General features: G+C 42.0%; 1 protein-coding gene across 1 annotated transcript in view; it reads left to right on the forward strand.

Moving 5' to 3' along the window:
• Nucleotides 1-24,851, forward strand: part of cacna1ia (calcium voltage-gated channel subunit alpha1 Ia) — a 442,500-nt gene that overhangs the window by 331,265 nt on the left and 86,384 nt on the right. Inside the window, 10 exon segments of the mRNA XM_084676906.1 lie at nucleotides 8,225-8,325; nucleotides 16,757-16,880; nucleotides 17,106-17,174; nucleotides 18,198-18,376; nucleotides 18,787-18,913; nucleotides 19,743-19,868; nucleotides 20,033-20,122; nucleotides 20,579-20,771; nucleotides 23,367-23,518; nucleotides 24,148-24,257. Coding sequence (XP_084533032.1) covers nucleotides 8,225-8,325; nucleotides 16,757-16,880; nucleotides 17,106-17,174; nucleotides 18,198-18,376; nucleotides 18,787-18,913; nucleotides 19,743-19,868; nucleotides 20,033-20,122; nucleotides 20,579-20,771; nucleotides 23,367-23,518; nucleotides 24,148-24,257 — 1,271 coding nt within the window.

Consider the following 24,851-nt stretch of genomic DNA (forward strand, 5'->3'; position numbering starts at 1 on the left):
ATGGTTATCGACCGGAAAAGGGTGGAGTGCCATCTCCGGGTCGGGGAGGAGATCCTGAACCAAGTGGAGGAGTTCAAGTATCTCGGGGTCTTGTTCACGAGTGAGGGAAGAATTGAGCGCGAGGTCGACAGGCGGATCGGTGCGGCGTCCGCAGTGATGCGGGCTCTGCATCGGTCCGTCGTGGTGAAGAAGGAGCTGAGTCGAAAGGCGAAGCTCTCTATTTACAGGTCGATCTACGTTCCTACCCTCACCTATGGTCACGAACTATGGGTAGTGACCGAAAGAACGAGATCGCGAATACAAGCGGCCGAAATGAGCTTCCTCCGCAGGGTGTCCGGGCTCTCCCTTAGAGATAGGGTGAGAAGCTCGGTCATCCGGGAGGGGCTCAGAGTAGAACCGCTGCTCCTCCGCGTCGAGAGGAGCCAGCTGAGGTGGCTCGGGCATCTGATTAGGATGCCTCCTGGACGCCTCCCTGGTGAGGTGTTCCGGGCACGTCCCACTGGGAAGAGGCCCCGGGGAAGACCCAGGACACGCTGGAGGGACTATGTCACTCGGCTGGCCTGGGAACGCCTCGGGGTCCCCCAGGAAGAGGTGGTGGAAGTGGCCGGGGAGAGGGAAGCCTGGGCCTCCCTGCTTAGGTCGTTGCCCCCGCGACCCGATCCCCGGACAAGCGGAAGATGACGAGACGAGACGAGATTTATCAACACCTGTTTTATCTGTTAATACCCCACAGATGAAACTGGCCCTTCTAAATGTTAGATCACTAAATAACAAAACATTTCTAGTTAATGATCTGATCAAAGAAAACAACTTAGACTGCATCTATCCACAGAAACCTGACTAAACAATGACACGGCAACAGCAACTCTGATAGAAGCATGTCCACCCGATTACAGCTTTCACCAAGTTTCTAGGAAATCAAAAAAAGGTGGAGGAGTCGCAGCTATTTTCTCCACTAAACTGTTGTTCAAAATCACTGAGCTAGGTGAATTCACATCATATGAATATCTTGCTATAGAGCTCAAAACCGAATCAATACTTTTTGTTATTATATATTGGCCACCCAAGCACTCGCCAATATTCATACAAGAATTCTCTGAACTATTATCACTATGTGTCACAAAATATGACAAAGTAGTTTTAAACGGAGACTTAAATATCCAAGTAAATAAAAAAGCAGACCCAAGAACTATTGAGCTCTTAAATCTCCTTGACAGTTTCAATCTAATTCAACACATAACAGACCCAACACAGCGGCACGGAAACACACTAGATCTAGTGATATCAACTGGACTAAATATCAATAATATTTCAATAACTGGTCTACCCCTCTCAGACCACCATTATATACTTTTTAATGTGGAAATTATCCTAACAAAAAACACAAAACAATTCTTAGTCCAAAGAAGAAATTTAGACGATACAGCTATGATGAAATGTTCTGAACAATTTGCTCTATATGAGCCAACTAGTCATGATTGCTCTCTGAATGAAATGGTAGAGAACCTCAATGATGCACTATTATCTGTGTTAGACTCTGTTGCACCACTGAAAACCAAAAAGAGGTGCACAAGCAGAACCTCCCCATGGCTGAGAAATAAAAATGTTAGTGAAATGAAAAGAAAATGCCGTGCAGCAGAGAGAAAATGGAGGAAAACAAAGATCACTATCCACTACAATATCTATAAAGATACACTAACCACCTACAACAAAACCATCCGTCTAGCGAGGAGAGAATATTTTTCCAACATTATTACAGAAAATGCCAGAAACTCCAGAGTTCTTTTCTCCATCATTGACCAGCTGCTAAACACTGTCTCTGTCCCACCCCCATCCTGAGCAGTTAAATGTGAAGAGCTTGCTTTGTTCTTCAAGAACAAAATAACTTTGATCAGAGCTAGTATTATTAAAAGTGGGGTCAAAACTGACATTAGTAGATTCTGCAACATAACCATGAGCACATTTACCTGTATCACACTTAGTGAACTTTCCAAAATTGTCAGTGAATCTAACTCCACAACCTCAGATATTGATCCTATACCCACAACCCACAACAGTCTTTAAGCGAGTGTTTGATAGTGTCTCAGGTCCGGTGCTAGAGATTATAAACACATTCCTTAGAACTGGCGTCTTCCCAGATGCCTTCAAAACAGCTGTTGTAAAGCCCCTATTAAAGAAACCCAAATTGGATAACAGTCTACTTGCAAATTACCGACCAATATCAAACCTTCCATTTATTAGTAAAGTACTGGAAAAGATAGTTTCAGTCCAACTAAATTATTTTCTTGAAGAAAATAACATTCTGGAAGTCTCGCAGTCAGGTTTCAGGAAATATCACAGTACTGAAACTGCTCTCACCAAAATAATTAGCGACCTCAGACTAAACTCTGATGCAAATAAAGTCTCTATCCTTATCCTTTTAGATCTCAGTGCAGCATTTGATACCATTGATCACAACATCCTAATCAATAGACTGGAAAAGCTTATTGGGTTCACGGATAGTGTATTGAACTGGATGAAATCATATTTCACAGGAAGGAAGTTTTATGTTAGTTTAGGAGACCATAGGTCTAAGAAACATGAGAACTGCTACGGGGTTGCTCAAGGAAGCTTCCTGGGTTCATTACTCTTCTCTCTTTATATGTTACCACTCGGTGACATAATCAGAGAACAAAACATAGATTTCCATAGCTATGCGGATGACACACAACTATATATATCCACTGAACCCAACGATTCAACGGTCATCAATTCCATTAACAACTGCCTGTTGGCAGTAAACAAATGGATGAATGATAACTTTCTTAAATTAAATGAAGACAAAACCGAAGTCCTATTATGTGGCCCCAAATCCAAAAGAGAGATGCTTACTAAGAATCTAGGAGGCTTAACCCCCTGTCTTAAACCAGAGGTGACGAGTCTCGGTGTAATCCTGGACTCAGATTTGAATTTCAACTCTCACATAAAGTGACCAAAACAGCTTTCTTTCACCTGAGAAATATAGCAAAGGTACAACCATTCATAAACCAAAATGATGCAGAGAAGTTAATTCATGCTTTTATATCCAGCCGGCTGGACTACTGTAACGCACTTTTCACTGGTCTGCCCAAGAAAACCACTGAAAGACTACAGCTCATTCAAAATTCTGCAGCTAGATTATCAACCAAAACTAAAAGGAGAGAACACATTAGTCCTGTCCTAGCTACTTTACACTGGCTCCCTGTCACTTTCAGAATTGACTTTAAGGTCCTTTTCCTCACATACAGAGCTTTACACGGACAAGGACCTAGCTACATTGCTAACTCTCTTATAAACTACACACCAGCTAGAATACTGCGATCATCAAATGCAGGCCTATTAGAGGTCACCAGAAGCAGTCATAAGAAGATTGGTCATTCGGCCTTTGCTAATTACGCCCCAAAACTATGGAACAAATTATCCATAAATATTAGGGAAGCAAACACGCTAGCCATTTTTAAAAGACAGCTTAAAACCTACCTTTTTACCGAAGCATCTAAGTAATTTTATCTCAGAAGTGTTTTACTACTTCTATCAGTTATATTATTGTTGCTATTTTAATTATGACTTTTATCACTTGTATTATTGTTTTTATTGATTTTATGCAAAGCACCTTGAGCTACAATTCTTGTATGAAATGTGCTATATAAATAAAGTCTTACTTACCATCTTTTTTCATATTTTTGAAAAAGCTCCAGGGAGCCACTAGGGCGGCGCTAACGAGCCGCATGCGGCTCTGGAGCCGCGGGTTGCCGACCCCTGGGCTAGGCCTACTTACGTTTTTCGGGTGGTAGGCTACATCATATTTGACATCGAACTATGAAAAATAAACCATTGTTTGCAGAGTTTGCATTTAACGTTTTTCGAGTCAACCAGTACTTTGTAAATGTACTTAATGAAATCCTGCCATACCACAGATTTCTTTGCCATTTTGACTAATAACACCGACAAAGTAGGCTATGGCAGAGTTTGTAGTTCTGCAGCCAATTGTGTTTGTGCCGTGTGCAAAATACCAAACCAAAACAAAGCGCAGAAACCTGAGATTAACGAAAGGGAAAACAGTATACCTTTTATTTTTAATTATACATTTTTAGAGTTGCTTTATTTGTCTTAAATAATACAATCTACTATTTCTGTAGAACATTTCGTTAATTCAGCAATGATGACAAGCGGGAACTTCCTATTACTTTAGGGGAAATAGGACGAAAATATGTGCAATATTATATTAGCTGTTAGACTATTACATTAACCTTTTCCTAAATATAGGTTTAGTTTCGGGGGGGGGAGAAAAAAAGAATATATATACATATATGCATCGAAGACCCATTTTCACCCAGGAAAAACCCTGGACAAGCATGGACTTTACCTTGTAAGATAACATGTTGCCTGATCCATAGTCAAAAAATACTTTTGCTGGTGCTACAAGGCTAAATGCATATTTTTAAAACTTGACTAGTCACATAGCATGGTATTGTAACGTTAAGATATGTCTCCGCTCAAAGTGGTTTGTGCGCAAAATTGGAGTGACTGATTGGCAGCTCCAAACCCACCCATAAAACACTTTAAACTGACGGCTTAATAGACGGAAAAAGGAATGTATATCATAGGGTCATAACACAATGTTTAAATCTTTAAACAAGGCTTTATTAACAATTCACTACTATATCTAGGCAAACCCTAACCCTATATTATATATATATATATATATATATATTTATATATATATTAAAGTTGTTTTTCAAGTCTATATTGTCATGAGATTTTATTGTTTATTGGCCTACTTCTGTATGTAAATAAATAAATGTATATATATGTGTATATATATATATGTATGTATATATATATGTATGTATATATATATATATATATATATATATATATATATATATATATATATATATATATTAGACGACACAAAGGCAATTTGTACAAAATAACGTGAGAAAAGTTATTGAGTCATGCAAGGTTGTTGTAGCTACATTCTATAGTAGCCTTCGACGGCTCTGGATGAGTTCAACAGCCTGCTAAACATGGCCGTCCCTCTCAACCATTCAGGTGCTATCGACGGCCGTCCATGCTAATCAGGGACGGCTCTCTGAACAGCATCGCCGTCCATGCTCTATGCTCCCCATAGCGACAGCCGTCCATGCTAATCAGGGACGGCACTCTGAACAGCATCACCGTCCATGCTCTATGCTCCCCCTAGCGACAGCCGTCCTTGCTAATCAGGGACGGCACTCTGAACAGCATCGCCGTCCGTCCATCCATGCAAAGATCAAGCAGGCATCGCCGTCCGGCCATGCAAAAACTCCCCCTAGCGAGGACGTCCATATGGTCGTCCATGACGCTCTGAGGGATTTAGGTGTCTCTCCACCTCCCCGAAATTCGTTTTTGAAGTTTGGGATGTCTGCTAGCATGGTGGTAGCATTCCTACGAGTATTAGCCTATGCAAGCTGACTTAAGGCCATTGCACACTGAGTCCAAAATTTGTGTCAAATGTTCGCACGTACAAAGAAAAATACGACCTCACGTTATGTCAATTGCGCTTACACACTGCCTCAGAAACCTTCGCCCGTCAAAAAAAAGTTTGGATCGGGTTCGATTTTATGCCTTTTTCGCATCCATAGGCAGCATTTTGAAATGTTTTTTGGCAATTCAGAGCCACCGAATGTTGAGGCTGCCGATTGCGAAAAAACGCATACGAAAATTTCACACTGTGTTCAAGGGCCTTTAGCCCGGAAGCTAACTTTAACGTTTCGGAAAAATAACTTACTCTTTGAGGACCGTCGGCAATATTTAGAACTCACGCGTCTAAAGGTAAATATTAGTTAATACCCGGGCAATACAAAACATACATTACGCTTTTACTTGCTTTCGTTTTCAAGTGTTACACAACGGCATGCTGTACTGCCTATACTGGCATATATTCCAGTGCGGTTTATAATTTGATTTACAAACACAAAGCTCCCATTCTGGTTGGCTGCGATTCATAGAAAATGCGTCTTATTTTCCGAAAAATACGATAGCCACATAGAAAACAACACAACACACCCACACACAACTCCATAGACAGAACAGTGTGTGGAGTAGTACTTTGATCAACTATTACATTTCCTGAAACCGAATATAATATTAGACACAGATTTTGTCCTTCATGCTAAGTATTCCATAATCCTTTTACATATCTAAGTCCACTGGAACACCATTGTTTCAGTAAACAATTAAATGTGTTATATAAAGGCCAAGTAAATATACTATTCATTTACATAGAGCACAGACAGATGGTAGTATTGGATGGGGCTCCAAGGTGTTGATAAAGCATTTTAATTTGTAAACAATTAACATAGGGATTTTCTTTAAAGGGGCAATTGACTGGGTTTTTGGGGTATTTCACACTGTTCCTTAAGGTCTCCGAATAGGGTATGTAACATTGGTTGGGTTGAAAATGGCCCGGGTGCTGTTCTATGCCCTCTGACAGATCCTCTGAAATATTCCTGGGAAAAAACACTAGCTTTTCTCCTTTTATGGTATGCTCATTAATATTTAGATAAACTGCACGCTGATTGGTTGGTTATCAACGAGTGAAGCTGGGAGCAAAAACACGGCCAACAGCAGCACTCCCTGAAACACTGAAGTTGGAGACTTGAAATAAAAACGCGCAAATAAATCTATTGTGTCTACACAACACTGTTTTTAACAGATTGACTGTATATCGTTTGAAATGATAACATTACTTGTTTCCACTTCTGTTGTTGAAGCAAACTGGATTGACTTAGGTGGGTAGAACGTTAGGCTACAGCTTAGCAACCAAACCATATCGTGATTCTACTCGGCTTCAGTTAACTAGCTAGGCTAGCTCTAGATATCTTGCTGTAAAATAACATGACAAAGATCTGGACAATCATGCATCGTGAATTGTAGATTTTCATTACACAGGTTATTTATTTGAATGAAACAGTCAGGAACATTAATCAACGTTAGCCCCATTGCCAATAAACTAGGCGAAATTATCACACATTCTACCTATGCTCTTGTGTTAGCAAGCTAAACTTGTTTACATGCCTACAGTCTAGGTGTTACTAGTAGCAGTTACTAGCAATACTAACGTATCCTGTATCTAGAACCTGCCTTTCTCCAGTTCTTTCAAATAGATTATCTAGACAGGCGTTAGCAATAAGACTGCTGTTCGTTTTCTGGCTATTTTTCGGAAGCTTCCCTTCTAATGCCGACTACAGCTAGTCCAGCTAGAGTCATTTGATGTGTGTAGAAACGTATTTAGCATTCTACCTGGTATGCTATATACAGGAAACGTTAGCATTGCTAATAACTGTTAGCACAACATCATACTGTCCTTATAGCTTGAGGTTGCAATGAGCATACTGTCGGAACAGCACCTCTTTCCAGGTTCAGCTTCCTAGCAAATCCTGCTTGAAATTGTCCAAGGTTGTCTAAACTGTCTTGGGTGAAATGTTCAGAGCAAATGAATGATTGAGTGTCGAACTTTGCTGGGATCTTCTCACAGACAACAGCAGCCATGCCTGTTGAATGTTTGGCTCCTTGGGAGGACTGTGAGTGTTAGCCTTCCCTGTACAGCCTGTAACACAGCATTTACGACCGTGGTCCATTTTCAATATCCATGTTATAATTCAAAACGTTCTTCTTTGTAATTCCTTATAAGTAGCCTACACAGAGCAGCTCGTAGCTAAACCAGTATCGGAGATAGACGCTACCTCGGGCTGGTATGGATGTAAATTCTGTGGCGTGACAAAGATACAGACCAGAGCCAATAAGAGGGCGATCACCGGTCCTACGTAGGACCGGTAGCTTTGTTGAAAAGCTAGCGTTTTACAGCCATTTTTTTTCTTTTTGAGATTTGAATAGGAAAGAGGTGTCAATGGACTTTGATATTCACGGTATGTTCAGTTTACCCACCGAGCTGTCGTTATTCAACTATGACAAGGTAAAATCGTTTTTGCAGTCAACTGCCCCTTTAAATGTGGGGGGAAAATATGCAGTACGAACTGTATCTAGGTGTGGGTCTCTGTATGTGTATCCCTGTGTGTGTGTGTAGTTGTTCTAAATGCATTATTTATCCATGTCCATTTATCCATATCCAGACAATGTAGCACGTGACGCTTTCTCATATATATGGACTCTTGATTTTGAGCCCTGTGCTTATGTTCTCATGTGTGTGCTCTCCCTGCAGAGTCTGTGTTTCCGCATTGAGAAGATGTTGGAGGTGTACAGGCCAGACTGGTGTGAGACCAGAGAACACTGGTCTGTTTTCTTGTTTTCTCCTCAGAACAAGTAAGTCTGACTCATCCCTCTCTCCTCTCCTTTATTGGACAATTATTAGACGTGGTGTCAGGTTTTTGGAATTGGAACTTCTAAATCAAGTGTGTGTGTGTATTGTAGGTTTGTGTGCATCAGTGCATTCCTATGTGCATGTGTGTCTGTATGCCTAAATGCATCCCTGTGTGTGTGTTAGGGCTGGGCGATATGGGTAAAAAATTATCGATATAGATATTTATATTTACATTCAATAACAATAACTAAACGCTAGACCGCAGATCTGTAGTAGTAGCTAAATAAGTATCCTCCTCAACTTTTTCCCTACACTCGGCATAAAGTTCAGGCAGAGTGGTGTGAGAGAAATGTTTGCGGCCAGGGAGCACATACCTGGGGTCAAGTAACTTAAGCTTTTTAAAACCTTGCTTTTTATCAATAGCCTACCTATCAATACATTGGCGCAAACTCACACTTTCTGCATGTTCCAACGAGTGATTTAGCTTCAGGTGGTAAAAAAGGTTTTATATATTAGTATTATATTTGGGAAAATACGCTGTTCTTATTGATCCAGAGACGTTCTAAGAAATCCGCAAAACCTTTTGCAGACCTTTCCAGGGGTCCGCAAACAATTTACGGACCTAACAAGTGGTTGTCTTGGAGATGTTGACAACATGGTGTCTGCTCCAGATTCGTTGTGTGTGATTTGGGACTTTCCTATGTGTTGTTATATTATATAAAAAAACAAATATGGACTTTGACAGATCTACCAACACCTTTGTAAGAGAGATTTGTTAAAACGTTTGTTAACCGAGAAGTCTGACATTGTTAGTGTTTGTGGCTGTTTGTGTTCCACATTCTGTTAGCGTTCTATCATTCTGAAGAACATTTAGCAATTCATCAAATCCATTTTTCGTTGGAATTATCCAGGAAAAATAAGGTGAAAGAGATAGGATTTTTTACTCAATATTTTTGACGTTTTTAAAGGAAAAACTCAGTTGCTGGTGTCAACGGGGATTGGCCCGCTGACACTACAAAGCCCACTACAAAAGCGCCTGAACAAGATAATGGGCAAAAAACAGAAATGAATGCTGCAGCACTATTTGACTTCACTTCCATAGTTGAAGTAGCTGCTACAAAAATTGTGGAGACTGTTGCCTCAAAATTCAGCAACATATAGACCCAGGAGATTATGATGACAGAATTCCCTGAAACTGGGATTGAGGATGATCAACCGACATGACTTATCTCGGGAGATGAATATACTCATCCACAGACTACCAGAAAAAGGTGAAAATCCAGAATCCCGTAAAGATAACGACGAGACGCAGTTTAACCTACTGACAAAAAACGAGTTGGGAATAGACGGAATACGGGCAACCAAGATAATACGACTGGGAAAACAAGAACCAAACAAAGACAGACCTCTACTTGTGACCCTCCCTACACTTATGGACAAAAGGAAATTCATGGCCAGCCTTTACAAACTAAAGCAAGCGTCAGGAGTTCAGAGGGATCAGTGTTGCCCACGACCTGTCCAAGGAGGACAGACAGAAGAGACCTCATCCAAGAGGCAAAGCGAACAATGGAAGAGGATCCTACAAAATACAGGAACTTCAAGATACGCGGAGTACCCGGTCACATGAAAATTGTGTGGGTATAGATAATAATACATCGGAAAACAATAATGTAAGGATAACAAGAAAGACAGAGGTACCATTATTGTGTCTGGTAACAAATGTAGACTCCCTTCCAAATAAAATGACTGAATTGCGCAGCATAATTAACAATATGGATTTAAAACCAGACATAATAGCAATAACCGAAGTGAAACCAAAGAATTCAAGATGCAATCTGTCATATGCCGACTACAAACTAGAGGGGTATGATGCCTTCCCCTGTAACAGATACAAGCTGCGGACGAGGTATACTTACATACAGTAAAACAGAACTATGTGCTGAGAATATAAAACTAAACTCGGATTTCGCAGAATATCTTGTTATTCAGATTAAAGTGTCAGGAAATGAATCATTGACTGTGGGTTGTGTGTACAGAAGCCCCAACTCAACAGAGATTAACAACCTACAACTAAATGATTTTATCTACGAAATCGACAAGATTAAGTCTAAATACAAGTTAATAGTAGGGGACTTCAACTTCAGCAAAACTGACTGGAAATCATGGACTGCATCCACGATTACTGAAACTGCATTTCTAACATGCCTACAAGACAGCTATATGTTTCAACATGTAAGTGAGTCTACACGTGGCAGAAATGGACAAGAGCCTAGTTTACTAGATCTGGTTATCAGCAATGACAGCAACATGGTATCAGATATAAACTATGGAGCCCCATTGGGAAAGAGCGACCATGCATGTCTCAAATTCAATATTTATTGCTACAGGGAGGTTAGCAGGAAGAAACAGACATTTTATTTGTATGATAAAGGGAACTACGCTAGTATGGTAACTGAGTTAAACATGATTGATTGGAATCATCGGTTTGGTGAATATAATGAACTGGAAGAAGCATATACACTATTCACCGAGGCTTTACATACATTGACTGATAAATATGTACCTAAAAAAACAATACGACTCGCAGAATCAAAAAAGAAACTTCAGTAGTAATATAATTAGCTGGATCAAGAAGAAACAGAGCATGGCAAAGGTATATGGAAACCAGAGCAGGACAGAAATATCAAGAATATATAAAGGCCAGAAATAAAGTAACAAAACTGACCAGACAGGCACAAAAGGAATATGAGAAAACAATCGCCAGACAAGCAAAAAGTAATCCTAAGAAATTCTGGAAGTATGTGAAATCGAAAACCAAGACTCCGTCAAGCATTCCAGATCTGTACAGTGATAAAAATGATCCACATAAAGGCATAGCGACTGATGATAAAGGAAAAGCTGATATACTTGCTGACTTCTATAGTTCAGTTTTTACCAACGAACCAACAGGTACACTCCCAGAGATACTCCAGCGCAACTTCTCTTCACCACTAACTGACACTGTTTTCTCAAGTGAAAGGATTAAGAAGAAATTAATGACACTGAACTCAGCAAAGTCTCCGGGCCCAGACAAGGTTCACCCAAGAATACTGAAAGAAGTAGCATCGGCTATTATTGTTCCAATCCAAATTATATTCACAGCAACCATGGAGCAGGGCAAGCTACCATCTATGTGGAAAATGGCAAATGTGTCCCCAATATTCAAGAAAGACAAACGTCAGAATGCTAGTAACTACCGACCAGTCAGTTTGACGTGTATACTGTGCAAACTCCAGGAGTCACTATTAAGGGATGACATTATTGCCCACATGACAAAAAACTACCTTCTCAGCAGCAGACAATTTGGGTTCATTAGAGGCCGTTCTACCACTCTACAACTTCTACATGTGATGGACGAATGGACAAGTCTACTTGAAGCGGGTCAACCAATTGATGCATGTTATCTAGACTTTATGAAAGCTTTTGATAAAGTCCCACACAGAAGATTGTTAGCAAAGCTCCAAAGCTATGGCATAGATGGGAATATACTCCAATGGATAAGGGGTTTCCTAGAAGGCAGACAACAGCGTGTCATAGTAAATGGCGAGTTCTCGACCTGGAGGCCAGTCACAAGTGGCATTCCCCAAGGTTCTGTATTGGGACCTCTTCTGTTTGTTGTATATATCAATGATCTACCAGAGCATGTAAACTCCAAAGTATTCCTATTCGCAGACGACACGAAGATTTACAGAGGTATAAATAATGATTCGGATCAGCATAAATTCCAGGATGACATCACAAGCCTTCAGACCTGGTCAGACAAATGGCTATTAAAGTTTCACCCGGCAAAATGTAAAATAATGAATCTAGGCAAGAAAAAGTTAGACTACCAATACACAATGTTATCTGAGAACCGCACTGAAGTTCCACTGGAGCGTGTAGACAATGAAAAAGACCTGGGTATTATTTTCAACCAGAATATGACATTCCAGAAAGATATTAGTACACGCGTCTCCAAAGCGAACACTATTATGGGCATTATTAGAAGAACTTACACGTATATGGATCCAGAATCATTTAAGCTATTATTTAAGTCACTAGTTGGACCTCATATTGAATATGGAGCACCAATATGGAATCCATGGCTAAAAAAAATATAACAGAGATAGAAAAAGTCCAACGCCGCGGAACAAAACTAATACCTGCACTTAAAAGCATGAATTATGAAACGAGACTCCGTAAACTCGCCCTTCCAACCCTTCGATTTAGACGACTAAGAGGGGACATAATCGAGACATACAAACTTCTCCATGATATATACGATAGTTCATTACCCAAACTCCTTACATCAGTGCAAGACGCAGTGACACGTGGACACAGTCTAAAATTACCAAAAGAAAGATCCAGCTCTAACCTCAAGATTCATTCATTCAAGCATAGAGTTGTCAACATATGGAACAATCTGCCAGAGAACATAATATCGGCCCCAAGTATCAATGCTTTCAAAAACAGATTGGACAAGTTTTGGCAAGATCACCCTTGGCTTTATGATTGGGAGGCAGACCTTGGTCTTAACCCTAAGTACTAACTGAAGCTACACCAGACATACTCTAGATCTGGTCACAGGGGCCAATAGGCCCGTGACCAGTACCGTCATAGGTATCATAGGTCATAGGTAGGAGACCGTAGGTCAAGGTCAACAAGAAGTCCACATTTGCAGTTTGTCGTATTACCAGACTAGCTAGCCACCTGTTTGTTTACTACACCAATTTGCACCGAACATTGCTCTGCTCTTTGTCGGATTTCAAAAAGCCAAACAACTGAAGAAGACAAACCTTTTTTATCTATAATTTCTTCATTGGAAGTTCCTCCCACGCCATGGCTATCGCTACCACTGTTTTCTGCAATAAGACTAATTTTCCGCGGTTAACGTTAGCTACTCCACTCGAGGTGCTCAGTATATTTTAGTGAGCGTAGGCTACCATTTCTCTGCAACTTCCTGCTGCATCACAGAAATTAAATGGAATGCTGTTCCGAATTATTCTGTATTGACATTATCATAACATCAGTCTCTTTTGCCGTATGCTAGTCTTTGTAAAACAAAGAGCTGTTCATGTTAACAGTTTATTTCATCCGATACAATGCGTTGGAAATCATACTGATATCACGAAGAAAAAAAGCAACATATGTGATAAGTTCCATCTAGAATAGCCCTATAGCCTATTTCTAAAAAACAAGTGAAATGAATACTATACAGTGACAGAATACATTTCCGTTATGTTTGCATCATGTGTCTGATTCTTATCGGACTTGTACCCCATTCTGCCCATAGATTCTGCAACAATGCCTTAGCTCACACGCTCGTAACCATGTAAATCTATGCTCGCGACTGGTTGTCGCAAAGTATGACGTGTACAGCTAGTTGCAAGCGTGCACAAGGTCTCGGAGCTAGGGAAAAAAAGAGCCACTGTTTAAAGCTAGACCGGAAGACATGGAGGTGGAAAGATGGCCTCGTCCAGTTTTGCGCTCTAGCTTGCCTCACTGCGCCACTGAGCACTTTTCATAGAAATGAATGGGGACGCCATCTTGGAAGACAAAAGTAGCTTACTCTAGTCATATTAACTCTATGGTTTCAACCGAACTCGTAAAACAAATGCCTCTTCGCTCAATTGGATAGACCTACAACCAATCAGAGCAACGTAATATGTTGTTTGTTGAAAACAAATTCAACCCAAGCGCTCTTTCGTGACGTTGTTGATTACGTTACTGTTGATCATCTGTCCATCATCATATAAAGCCCGCCCTGATAATTTCATTGGTCCGAACAGCTCCTGTTCAGACATAGGCTGTTTATCAATCCAAAGAACGCTGAGAACGCAAGTACATTCTTTTGAAGAACGTTACGGTCTTACAAGTCCGCAAGGACTTTTGGGAAATCAGAAGCGTTTTCGCTGGTCAAGTCACCATCCGATGCATCCTCAATAAAAGGGGCGGATCAGGAACATATCCGGGTATTTTTGGCGTTCTTGGTGACTTGTGTTCTTTGGATTGGAACCGCACTTGGGCAATGAAAGATGACGTCAAACGAGTTTGCAATAACACAAGAACGGAAAAAAACTTGGATTGATAAACAGCCATAGTTTTTCCCCAAACATGCCCCCCAGACCCAACTACCCGACCACATTTTGTATGCGGGCGGGGATAAGTTGGGCTGGCAGCCAGGCTAGTTTATTTGTAGTATCCATGGCAACTGGAGGACTACACATGGGTTTACTTTACACGAGTGAACTAGCTTGCTGAAAACAACTATTTCGTATTATATCAGAAGTAAGTTTTCTTGCTCTACCAGTTAACAGAAATAACACCATGGTATTCACTTTAAAAGCTGCTACTTTAGCTAATTCACAAAGCTAGTCAACAGCTCACTCATCTAGCTAGCTTTGACAAAAAAAAAATCTGACAAAGTTTAGTTTGAGGGCGTTTTGTCTGTGAATTATAGCGTTTGGGTTGAGAGTGTTTTGTCTGAGAATGATGGCGTTTGGTTTGAGAGCGTTTTGTCTGAGAATGATGGCGTTTGGTTTGAGAGCGTTTTGTCCAAGAATGATGGCGTTTGGTTTGAAAACGTTTTGTCTAAGAATGTTGGCGTTTGGTTTGAGAGTGTTTTGTCTGAGAATGACAGAGGTTTTTCTGAGACTGAAGCCGTTTTGACTGAGTCTGACAACTTTTGGTCTGAGACTTGACGCCTTTTCGTTTGAGTCTGACACTTGAGTCTGAGATCTGAGGATGTCCTAAAATGAACACCGTACTACAGCTATCTCGCTCTTAAACACACTTAAAAACAACTCACTAATATGTTGGCTTGACAGTCAACGCAATCATCAATCAGGTTTTTGTATTTTACAAGTTTTAGTTTTGAGGATTGATTGGATATAGTTTTTATTGGGAAAAACACATGGTTGGCCGTTAGACCCTTGTGAAATCGGCTGCAGGATGAGAAAATACACCATATTAGTTGATATATTTGAATAAAAAAACATGTTAAGATTTTTATTACATTAATTATAGACTACGGTGAACATTTGTAAAGTTGTAGACGTTATAATTATTGTTTTAATATGACTTTGGAGGCCAACGTAGGCTATTTTACCAATATTCACCCTATAGAACTAATAGGCCGTTCCATGTGGTTAACCTGATAAAAATGAATGAAAATAAATGGATTGATCTGTTGAGCCAGCATGCCTGTAGTGGTTTTGTTTGTTTGAGAAAAACGAGTTGTCACGCGTTGCACACAACACACGCACATGCAGAAATAGCCTACCGAGAGAGAACCCTCAAATCGATTTTGAAAATCAGCGAGAAATTCAAGGAGATGGACGACATCAAATTATTTCTTGAAGTTGAAAAGTACAGGGAGTTGTATGACCCCCAGCACCAATTTCTCGCTGATTTTCAAAATCGACTTGAGGGTTCTCTCTCGGTAGGCTATTTCTGCATGTGCGTGTGTTGAGTGCAACGCGTCACAACTCGTTTTTCTCAAACAAACAAAAAACTACAGGCATGCTGGCTCAACAGATCAATCCGTTTATTTTCATTAGTTGAAAATCGACTGCAGGATGATAAAATGCAGGACTGCAGGATGATAAAATACACCATATTAGTTGATATATTTGCGGAGAAATGCACGTCTGGTGTGAACAGCAGTCGTAGCCGATCATTACGCTTCCGGGAGCTTCGCAGCCAGTGTGTTACGCTGCCTGCTGTACTCACCAAATCAATACACCAGGAACAGGTTTCAAGGTGCAGTGACTCTCTTGATCAATAGGCAGGAAAGGCCTAGCGCCCAGTGCCGGTCCTAGCACATTTGGCGCCATAGGCAAGTTTTGTCTCTACTCCTCCCTCCCCCCCAACTGCCCCACATATGACGTGGTGCAGTTGCCGCCCTCTGCTGGTAGTGCGTTTGAAACTCGTTTGGAAGTTAGTTTAAAAATGGTATGCACTCGGGAAATTGCCACCCCCTTCTTCATGCTGCCCTAGGTGGCTGCCTATGTCGTCTATAGGAAGGAACAGCACTGCTAGCGCCAGTCAGATTGCGATGGGATGCTTCAAAACCAATTCCCTGAAATAGAGTACATGTGTCAAAGTATGTCTCTTTCCGTTGGTTATATACAGTTTAGATATCATTGGCCTGTTATCCAATGTCACTTTCCATTTGTATGTCTTATCACTCTCTCCGTCTCCCTCTCTCTGTCACTGTCTTGCTTTTCATCTATAGTGCTCTACCAACAGTGTGCTATCTGGATTAGGCTGGTTGTTTAATAGCTGTTAATGTGGCCTGCTCAGAAATAAGAAAACTCCTGACTTTGTTTTCATTCTGGCACCATCCATCTTGTCTATGTATGGCCCCTTCCCCACCTTTTTCTCTTCCTCTCTCTTCTCCCTCCTTTACTCCAGATTTAGGCAGATGTGCCAGTCCATTATTGCCCACAAGATGTTTGACTACATTGTGCTGGCCTTTATCTTCTCCAATTGCATCACTGTGGCCCTAGAGAGACCCAAGATTCTTCAGGGCAGCCTGGTACGAAGGTCGAGGCGGGTGGGGTGAAGAGTGGGTGGGTGGCTGGTGACGATGATGTGGATGAAGAGTATGATGGTGAAGATGATGATGGTGGTTAGGGGAATTATTGTGATGATAGTGGTGATGATGAAAATAATGAGGATTATGATAATGGTGGAGATGATGATGATGGTGGTGGTGGTGATTGTAACACCTCTCTATCTTCCTCTGCCTCTGTCTTCTCAGGAAAGAGTCTTTCTTACCATTTCCAACTACGTCTTCACAGCCATCTTTGTAGGGGAGATGACACTTAAGGTAAATACACTCCCAGTCATTCAGTTTTCCGCAAAATACACTCCTAGTCATTCAATTCTCTTTTCCATCCTTGCCTCCAACCATCCTCTTCTCAGTCACTTCCTATCTCTCTCTCGTAGTGTTCAGTGTTTTCTGCTGTCTGTCCTCCTCCTCCCCCTCACTCCCTCCACTAATCCTCAGCAGTCTTCCTCCCTCTCTACTCTTTCCCTCTTGGCAGTCTATATGTCCCTCTCTAGACAAGCAATTAAGCAATATCATTAATTAGTGCTACTTTCGTCTCCCAGACACAGTCCATCTCTCCCTCCCTCCCTCCATCCATCTCTCTCTATTCTCCTTTGGTAGAAATTCACCATAAATTATGAAACTCCCTTAATCAATTATTAACCACTCCAACGTCAGAGCGATGGACTTGTCACACCCTGCCGAGTGCTACACACCACTCTGTTGTGTGTTTATGTATGTGTGTGTGAGTGTGTGTATGCAAGTGCGTGTACGTGTGTGTGTGTTTGGCCTTATGTCTAGCCCCACCATCAGGTTGGGTATGTTTCATAGACAGCATGTACACAACAGTAGTTTGTATAATGTGTACTTTAGGTTTGTAGTGTGAGTGATCTCTATAAACTAAGGGGGTGTGTGGGGGGTCTGGTTTGGGGAATTTGGTATGTGTGGAGGTGTGTGACAGCTAACATGAGTGTAAGTCTGTGTCTGCCAGTGGCTATCACTAGTGTGAGGAGGTCCAGGTAGATGAACAGCTGTGTCTGCATGTGCCACAGGGATGCAGCCACTTTTAGCAGGGAGGTTTGTATGTGTGTGTGTGTGTCATACCTCTGTCATCTCCAGGGGCTTATGTGAGTCAGTATGTGTCGCATCATGTCCCGTTAGTGTCAAGACCCTCCAACGTAAAACCTCCTGTGACCTACAACTGCTGACAACTTTCAGCTGTCTCTCTCCCCCTCTCTCAATACTCCCTCTTTTCTCTCCCTCTATCTTGCTCTCTTTATCCCTCCCTCCCTCCCTCCCTAGGTGGTGTCTATGGGGTTGTACATAGGTGAGCAGGCCTATCTGCGCAGCAGCTGGAATATTCTAGATGGATTCCTGGTCTTTGTGTCTTTGATTGACATTGTCGTATCAATGGCGGGCGGAGCTAAGATCTTGGGGGTGTTGAGGGTTCTCCGGCTGCTGCGAACACTGCGCCCCCTCAGGTAAGGAGGAGTAACTGCAAGGGTGAACTGAAATAACCTTACTGAGTTGTTGTGAGTTATAAAATAAGCTGTCATGAAGTTGAATTTTTTGGCAATGCAGATGGATGGCTCAATTTTTTTAAGTGCATCATCTGCTTTTCCCTTGTCTTAAATATCCTACCTTTTTAAATGTAAATTCTACATTATTCCTTCCCTCCCTCCCTCCTTCTATTTTCCTCCATCCCTCCCTCACTCCTTCCCTACTTCCTTTTCTCTTCCTCCTTCCCTGCTTTCTTCCTTTCCTCCATCCTTCTCTCCCTCCGTCCCTCTCTCTTCCTCCTTTCTCTGTCTTCCTCCTTCCCTTCTTTCCTCTCTCTTCCTCCTTCCTTCCCTCCTTTCCACTGTCTTCCTCCTTCCCTCTCCATCTTCAGGGTGATAAGCAGAGCTCCAGGTCTGAAGCTGGTGGTGGAGACCCTCATCACATCTCTTAAGCCTATCGGCAACATCGTCCTCATCTGCTGCGCCTTCTTCATAATCTTCGGCATCCTTGGGGTGCAGGTACCATCAACCCCTCTGTCAACCTTCCTCCCTCCGTCTCCCTTTCTACTGGTATCGCTCTGTAGAACTTCTACACCTGATCTCTTTCTGTCTCTCTCTCCCTCTCCATCTCTTGCCTAATCTAAAACCCAATTTATACTTATGTTGCCAACACTTTTGAAATGGTCGCTGACGAAAAAAAGTGTCGCTCTGGCTGCTGCATTTATACTTCGGCAAACACATAGCTATGGTTACATTGTTTACGCTTTGTAGCCTAGGTGATCGATCGGAGAAAATGGCTGTAGCTAATTTTAAGGGGCATTATAAAAGTGTGGATATGTTATAACTTGCTCTGCTAATCTCTCCTTTATTCCTTCCATCTTAAACAGATGTTGAGCGTTCACTGAAAATTCAAAACAATGCAGTCAACGACACGTGCCGTCTATCTAGCCAATCCCACTTGCGACACTGTGACGACATCAGCGCCAGTAGAATTTTTTTCTGGTGGGCGACACTTTCAAGCGACGGTTAAAAGTATCGACCGTGACGCCATTTCTGTCGGCGACCTTTTCAAAAGTGTCTGCGACTTAAGTATAAATTGGGCTTAATAGTTCTCTTTCTTTCTGATCACCCTCCTTTCCCCCCACCTTGAAATGTCCGGTCCCTTGCTTTTTTCTGTTTCAAGCCTCTTTCCGTCAACGCCCTGATATTTCAACCACTGAGATGTTTGTCATCCCCTCCATCACACCCATATCACTCCAGTGTCGTTATTGAGGTCCATCACCGAGGAAGAAAGCTTTCCTTTCAAACCACACATCCGCTCCAATATTGTCCTTTCTCTTGTTGACAGCTCTTTAAAGGCAAGTTCTTTTACTGCTTCGGCATAGATGTCAAGAACATCACCAACAAGTCCGACTGTTTGCAGGCCAACTACAAATGGGTCCATCACAAGTACAACTTTGACAATCTGGGACAGGTCAGTATGTTGTGTTGTAGAGGTTACTTTGACACATTCTGTCAATTAGTGGACAGAGGTCAATGTATAACTGCGTGTGTGTATTTGTGTGGGGGTATGTGTGAGGGGGTTTGTGTGTGTGGGTGGGTGTGCGTGTGCGCATTTGTGTGTGTTTTACCCCACAGGCTCTGATGTCCCTGTTTGTGCTGGCGTCTAAGGATGGCTGGGTCAACATCATGTACCATGGTCTGGATGCCGTAGGAGTGGACCAGCAGGTGACCTGCTTAACATCTAGCTGTACCACCTTTAACTAAGCTATTTTACATGCTATATCATAGGTATTTTATCAGAAGGTACGTAGGTAACAATGAGTTTGGATACATTTTTGCTGCGGATTCATATGTTACTGCTTTATAGTTTTGAATAGTCAATTGCCACAATTGACATTCTCTCTCCGCCCCTTCCATAAACCTACCCTGGTACTGGTAAATCATCTCCCTCTCCTTCAACTCCCTTCCTCCTCTCATTCCTCCTGTTCCTCTCCCTTCTCTTTTTTCCTTTGTTTTACTCCTCTCCTTTTTCTGGCTCCTCTCCTTCTCCTTCTTTTCTCATCCTCTCCTCTTCTTCTCCCATCCCCTGTTCTCTCCTCCTCTCCCTTATCCCTTCTCCTCTCTTCCCCTCCTGTGCTCTGCTCTCCTCTTCCTCTTCCTTTCCCTCTCCTTTCCCTCCAGCCAATTACCAACAAGAACCCCTGGATGCTGCTCTACTTCATCTCCTTCCTACTCATCGTCAGCTTCTTCGTCCTCAACATGTTTGTGGGTGTTGTAGTGGAGAACTTCCATAAGTGCCGTCAGCACCAGGAGGTGGAGGAGGCCAAAAGGAGGGAGGAGAAGAGACAGAGGCGCATGGAGAAGAAGAGGAGGCGTAAGAGATGGAGGGAAGGAGAGAGGGAGGGGGGAGGAAAAGAGACAGACGCATGAAGAAGAAGAGGCGTAGGGGGAAAGATGGATGCAGGGATGGGAAAAGGATAAATATGGATGGATAGAAGGAATGTGGAAGACACTGCATGGACGGAGGAGGAGGAAGAAAAGAGAAGAGAGGGATGGCAGGACGTAATCTTTGTGTAGAGTAGAATATATTATGGTGGTTGTAGGAAAGTGTGGAGAAGAGTAACTCGTGTGTATGTGTATGTACAGGGCTCCAGACTAACCTTTTCCCTTGGTTGCACTGGTGCGCCTCACTTTTTTATTTCGGTGCACCAGCACAAAATTTAGGTGCACCCAAATTTTTCCTTGCGTCGCCACAATTTCAAGGTCCCCCCTTGCTGTCGCATGCCCTTCAGATGGCCAACACCTGTAATTTGGCTTTATTGCCCTTTGGCCTTGGCTAAACCAGCTTGCCACACTCTCCCTAGCATCAAAATCCCAGCTCCATGGGTTAGCTCCATGGCCCAGCTCCGTAACTCACAGGTGGACAATTAATTTTGACAAGGTGCCACATGAGAAACTTGAAATGTGTTGGAGAGCCGCATCAACAATAACTTGAACTTAATTCTGCTCACTATTCATTTTCCCCCATTGTAAAAAGCAGTAAAGTATATATTTTGCTACTGGTTATCAGAAGAATAAGGCAGTGCCGCCGCTCCCATAACGCGCACTATGCGCTGCGCGTAGGGCACCAAGTCCTGAGGGGGCACCAAAAAATAGACAACTGAAAAATCCTCATAGATATAATTATAATGCCAAAATTATTTCAGTATAGAAATATAAGGCACCTTTTAGGCATGTATATCACAAAACAGGCAGAACAAGAGATATTTAATTGCTCAGTTTTAAATGTTTATCATTTGGAAAACCAGGCTAAGAAACGTAAAGGTGGAGCTGAAAAATTAAGAGACAAAAATACATCACCTTAGACAAGGTTTTACCAATTGAAAAACGTTATGTTTATTTTACATGAAGCTCAAAAACTTGCTCAAATAAGGGCAAAAATGTTTTCCTTGCGCACAAAGCTTGCATTAACTCGGAAACTCCGTAACTAGCATCACGTCAAACACAGAATGTAGATGCATTGGCAGGGCAGATATGGTGGAGTATACGGGGGCCGGTTCCGGTGGACCCGTCTGGATCAAAGTCGAGGGCCTATTTTTACTCCCAGTCCGTCCCTGCCAAGCCCTGATCAACCACCTCAACCAGCTGTTTAGGGACAGACCCACAGCAGAGAACTACAACCTCTCAATAAGTATTGCGATGCTGCTGTTACGTTATTGGTATTGAGTTATATGTTTGGTAATAAAAAGTTAAACTGGCAACAAAAAAAAATCGGGGTTTTTTCCGGGGGGGGGGGGGGCATCATAAAGGAATTATGCTTAGGGCACCAAAATGGCTAGCAGCGGCACTGGAATAAGGATATTCTGTAAATATTTATATAAATATATTACATGTTGGTCGAAGTAACAGTAAAAACTAAAATAATCATTACATCAGTGTTTCATTTTTTTTGTAACTTGTTAATCTTCACAAACACTAAAAAGTTGTTCTGCAGTATGTTAAAGATATGCAATTGATCAACTTTATACAAAAAGCAATTCCTTTTTTCCAATTAATTTTGTCTTGTGAAAGGAATCCAGTAGGCTTGAACAAGTGCATCGAAATCTGGCTGAATGTCTGAGGTGGATATGCGAAGGGCAGCTGACAGGTGATGATCAGCAGGGTCTGCAATTTAACTAGCAAACCATTACCATCAGCCCGCGCCCACTGAATCAGTCAAGTTCTCATTATGTCCACGTTTTTCTCTTTAGTCCCTTAGTGCTGATTCAAATTATAATCCTTCAACACAGCGACCTGTTCTCCAAAACTAAGAACACAGCTTTGACTTTGACCTCAGTAAACAGATACTTAGAAGTCCATGTCTTGTTAAAAACTCTACATTCTGTATCAACCTTTTGTTTTTCATTTTCCAGGGTTAACCAACAGCTAACTCTCCTGTCGTTGAGGTTGTGCAAGACACATTTGTAAATCGCCTGATCACTAGTCTTTCAGGACTACATATTCACTACAGCTCAACACATTTATTTATTTGTAATTTTTGATTTACCTCACGCGGGCCGGATTGGGACATCATGTGGGCCAGTTGTGGCCCGCGGGCCGTACAATGCCCAGGTCTGCCATAACTGATTCTCGCAGCACGGAGCAGTATAGGCCTACAGGAATATCTGAACCACAGCCAATTAGAGGCAAAGACCGACCCCATCTCTGTCTCTGATTAGTTTAGACCACGATATGATCCAACCATGAGTGTGAGTTCCGTCAAAGAAGAAACAAACGCTTCATTCCTGGAGAGGCATAGGAGGTTAGGTGCACCAGTGCAACCTAAGTACAATTTTAGTTGCACCTGTACAAATTCTGGTCGCGTTGGTCGCACTCTAGAGCCCTGATGTATATATGTGTATGTCTGTATGTGTGTGTATGTGTGTATATCTGTGTGTGAATGTCTGGTAAAATGTGTGTGTGTTCACAGAGGCCCAGAAGGTCCCCTACTATGCCAGCTACAGTCATGTACATCTGATGATCCACACCCTTTGTACCAGCCACTACCTGGACCTCTTCATCACCTTCATCATCTGTATCAACGTCATCACCATGTCCCTGGAGCACTACAGCCAACCACACGTAAGACAGAGAGAGCCAAGAGAGAGAGAAAGAAAGGGAGAGAGCTGAAAGTAATCTCTCATCAGAGAGAGTGTTTACACTTTCTGGAACATGTATTAGTCATTTGTATGTAGAAATAGCAGGTATAGATTTGTGTGCTATAAGGTTAGGTTTGTATGTATGTGGTCTTGTTTACCGAAACAAAGTCCCTACAAGGATAGTAAACTATGAAGAATTGGTTCGGGTTACTGTTAGGGTTAGAATTAAATTTGGGTTAGATTATGGTATGGTGTTAGGGGTAATATGATTTTGAATGGGAGTGAATTGTTGGTCCTCACTAGGATAGTAAAACAAACCTATGTGTATGAGTGGGTTTTTCTGTTTGTAGGGGTGTATGTGTGTGTTTGTAGGGGTGTGTATGAACAGTAGAGGAGTGGGGGGGGGGGGGGTTAGATGTGTACTCATGAGCATTCTACTCCAACTTGTGTTTGGTGTGATGATGTAAAGTGTCAGTCACTAAAGTTGAACAGTTGTCTGGTTAATAACTCAGTGAGTAATCACTAGTGTCGTTGTGACTCTAGCTCCATCTGTTTCTGTCTTTCTCTCTCTTTCTGGATGAATATATTGCATTCTCTCGCTCTCTTTCTCAGAGTCTGGATCTGGCGCTGAAGTATTGTAATTATTTCTTCACCTCCACCTTTGTGCTGGAGGCAGTTCTGAAGCTCATAGCCTTTGGATTTCGACGCTTCTTCAAAGACAGGTACACACTGTGTGTGTGTACTGTAAGTGTTTGTACATAGGTATTCACAAGATGTATGCAGGAGAGCTCATCTCACCTTGCTCTGTGTCTTGTAAGTGGTTTTACACTGGCTGGGAGCACATCTTTTCTCCACTTAAAGGCTGGGAAAATTTTGCAGTGGAGGCAGGAGAATCGGGACTCATGTAAAAAAGAAAAAATTGCATGTGTGTGTCTAATTGTCCAAACGTGAGCTTGATATTATGTGTTGTACCAGCCAGAAACTGCAAAAAACTACAAATCCCGCAGTTCCCAACTCTCCCCATGCCCATGACTCCTCCCACTGTTAGAGCAGTAAGGTGTTGCAGCCAAGCCCCCATCCCTCGCTCCTTGGCTTGAGGCAAAGGCCCCGGTTAACGCAAGTCAACATATCCAAAACTATCCCCCCCCCCCAGGTTCTTGAACCTGGCTCACACTACTAGCTTTTTCTTTGAAGAATTTTAGCAGATTTTTACTTCATTTGAAACCAATCCAAAATGGGTAAACTAGCACCCCATTTATTTGCTTACGTCAAGAAAAGTTGCCTGGAACTGTGGTGGCGGGTGCCAATATCTAGCT

The sequence above is a fragment of the Hypomesus nipponensis genome, chromosome 17 (genome assembly GCF_054491055.1).
Source record: "Hypomesus nipponensis isolate SF chromosome 17, ASM5449105v1, whole genome shotgun sequence".
NCBI classification, from domain to species: Eukaryota; Metazoa; Chordata; class Actinopteri; order Osmeriformes; family Osmeridae; genus Hypomesus; species Hypomesus nipponensis.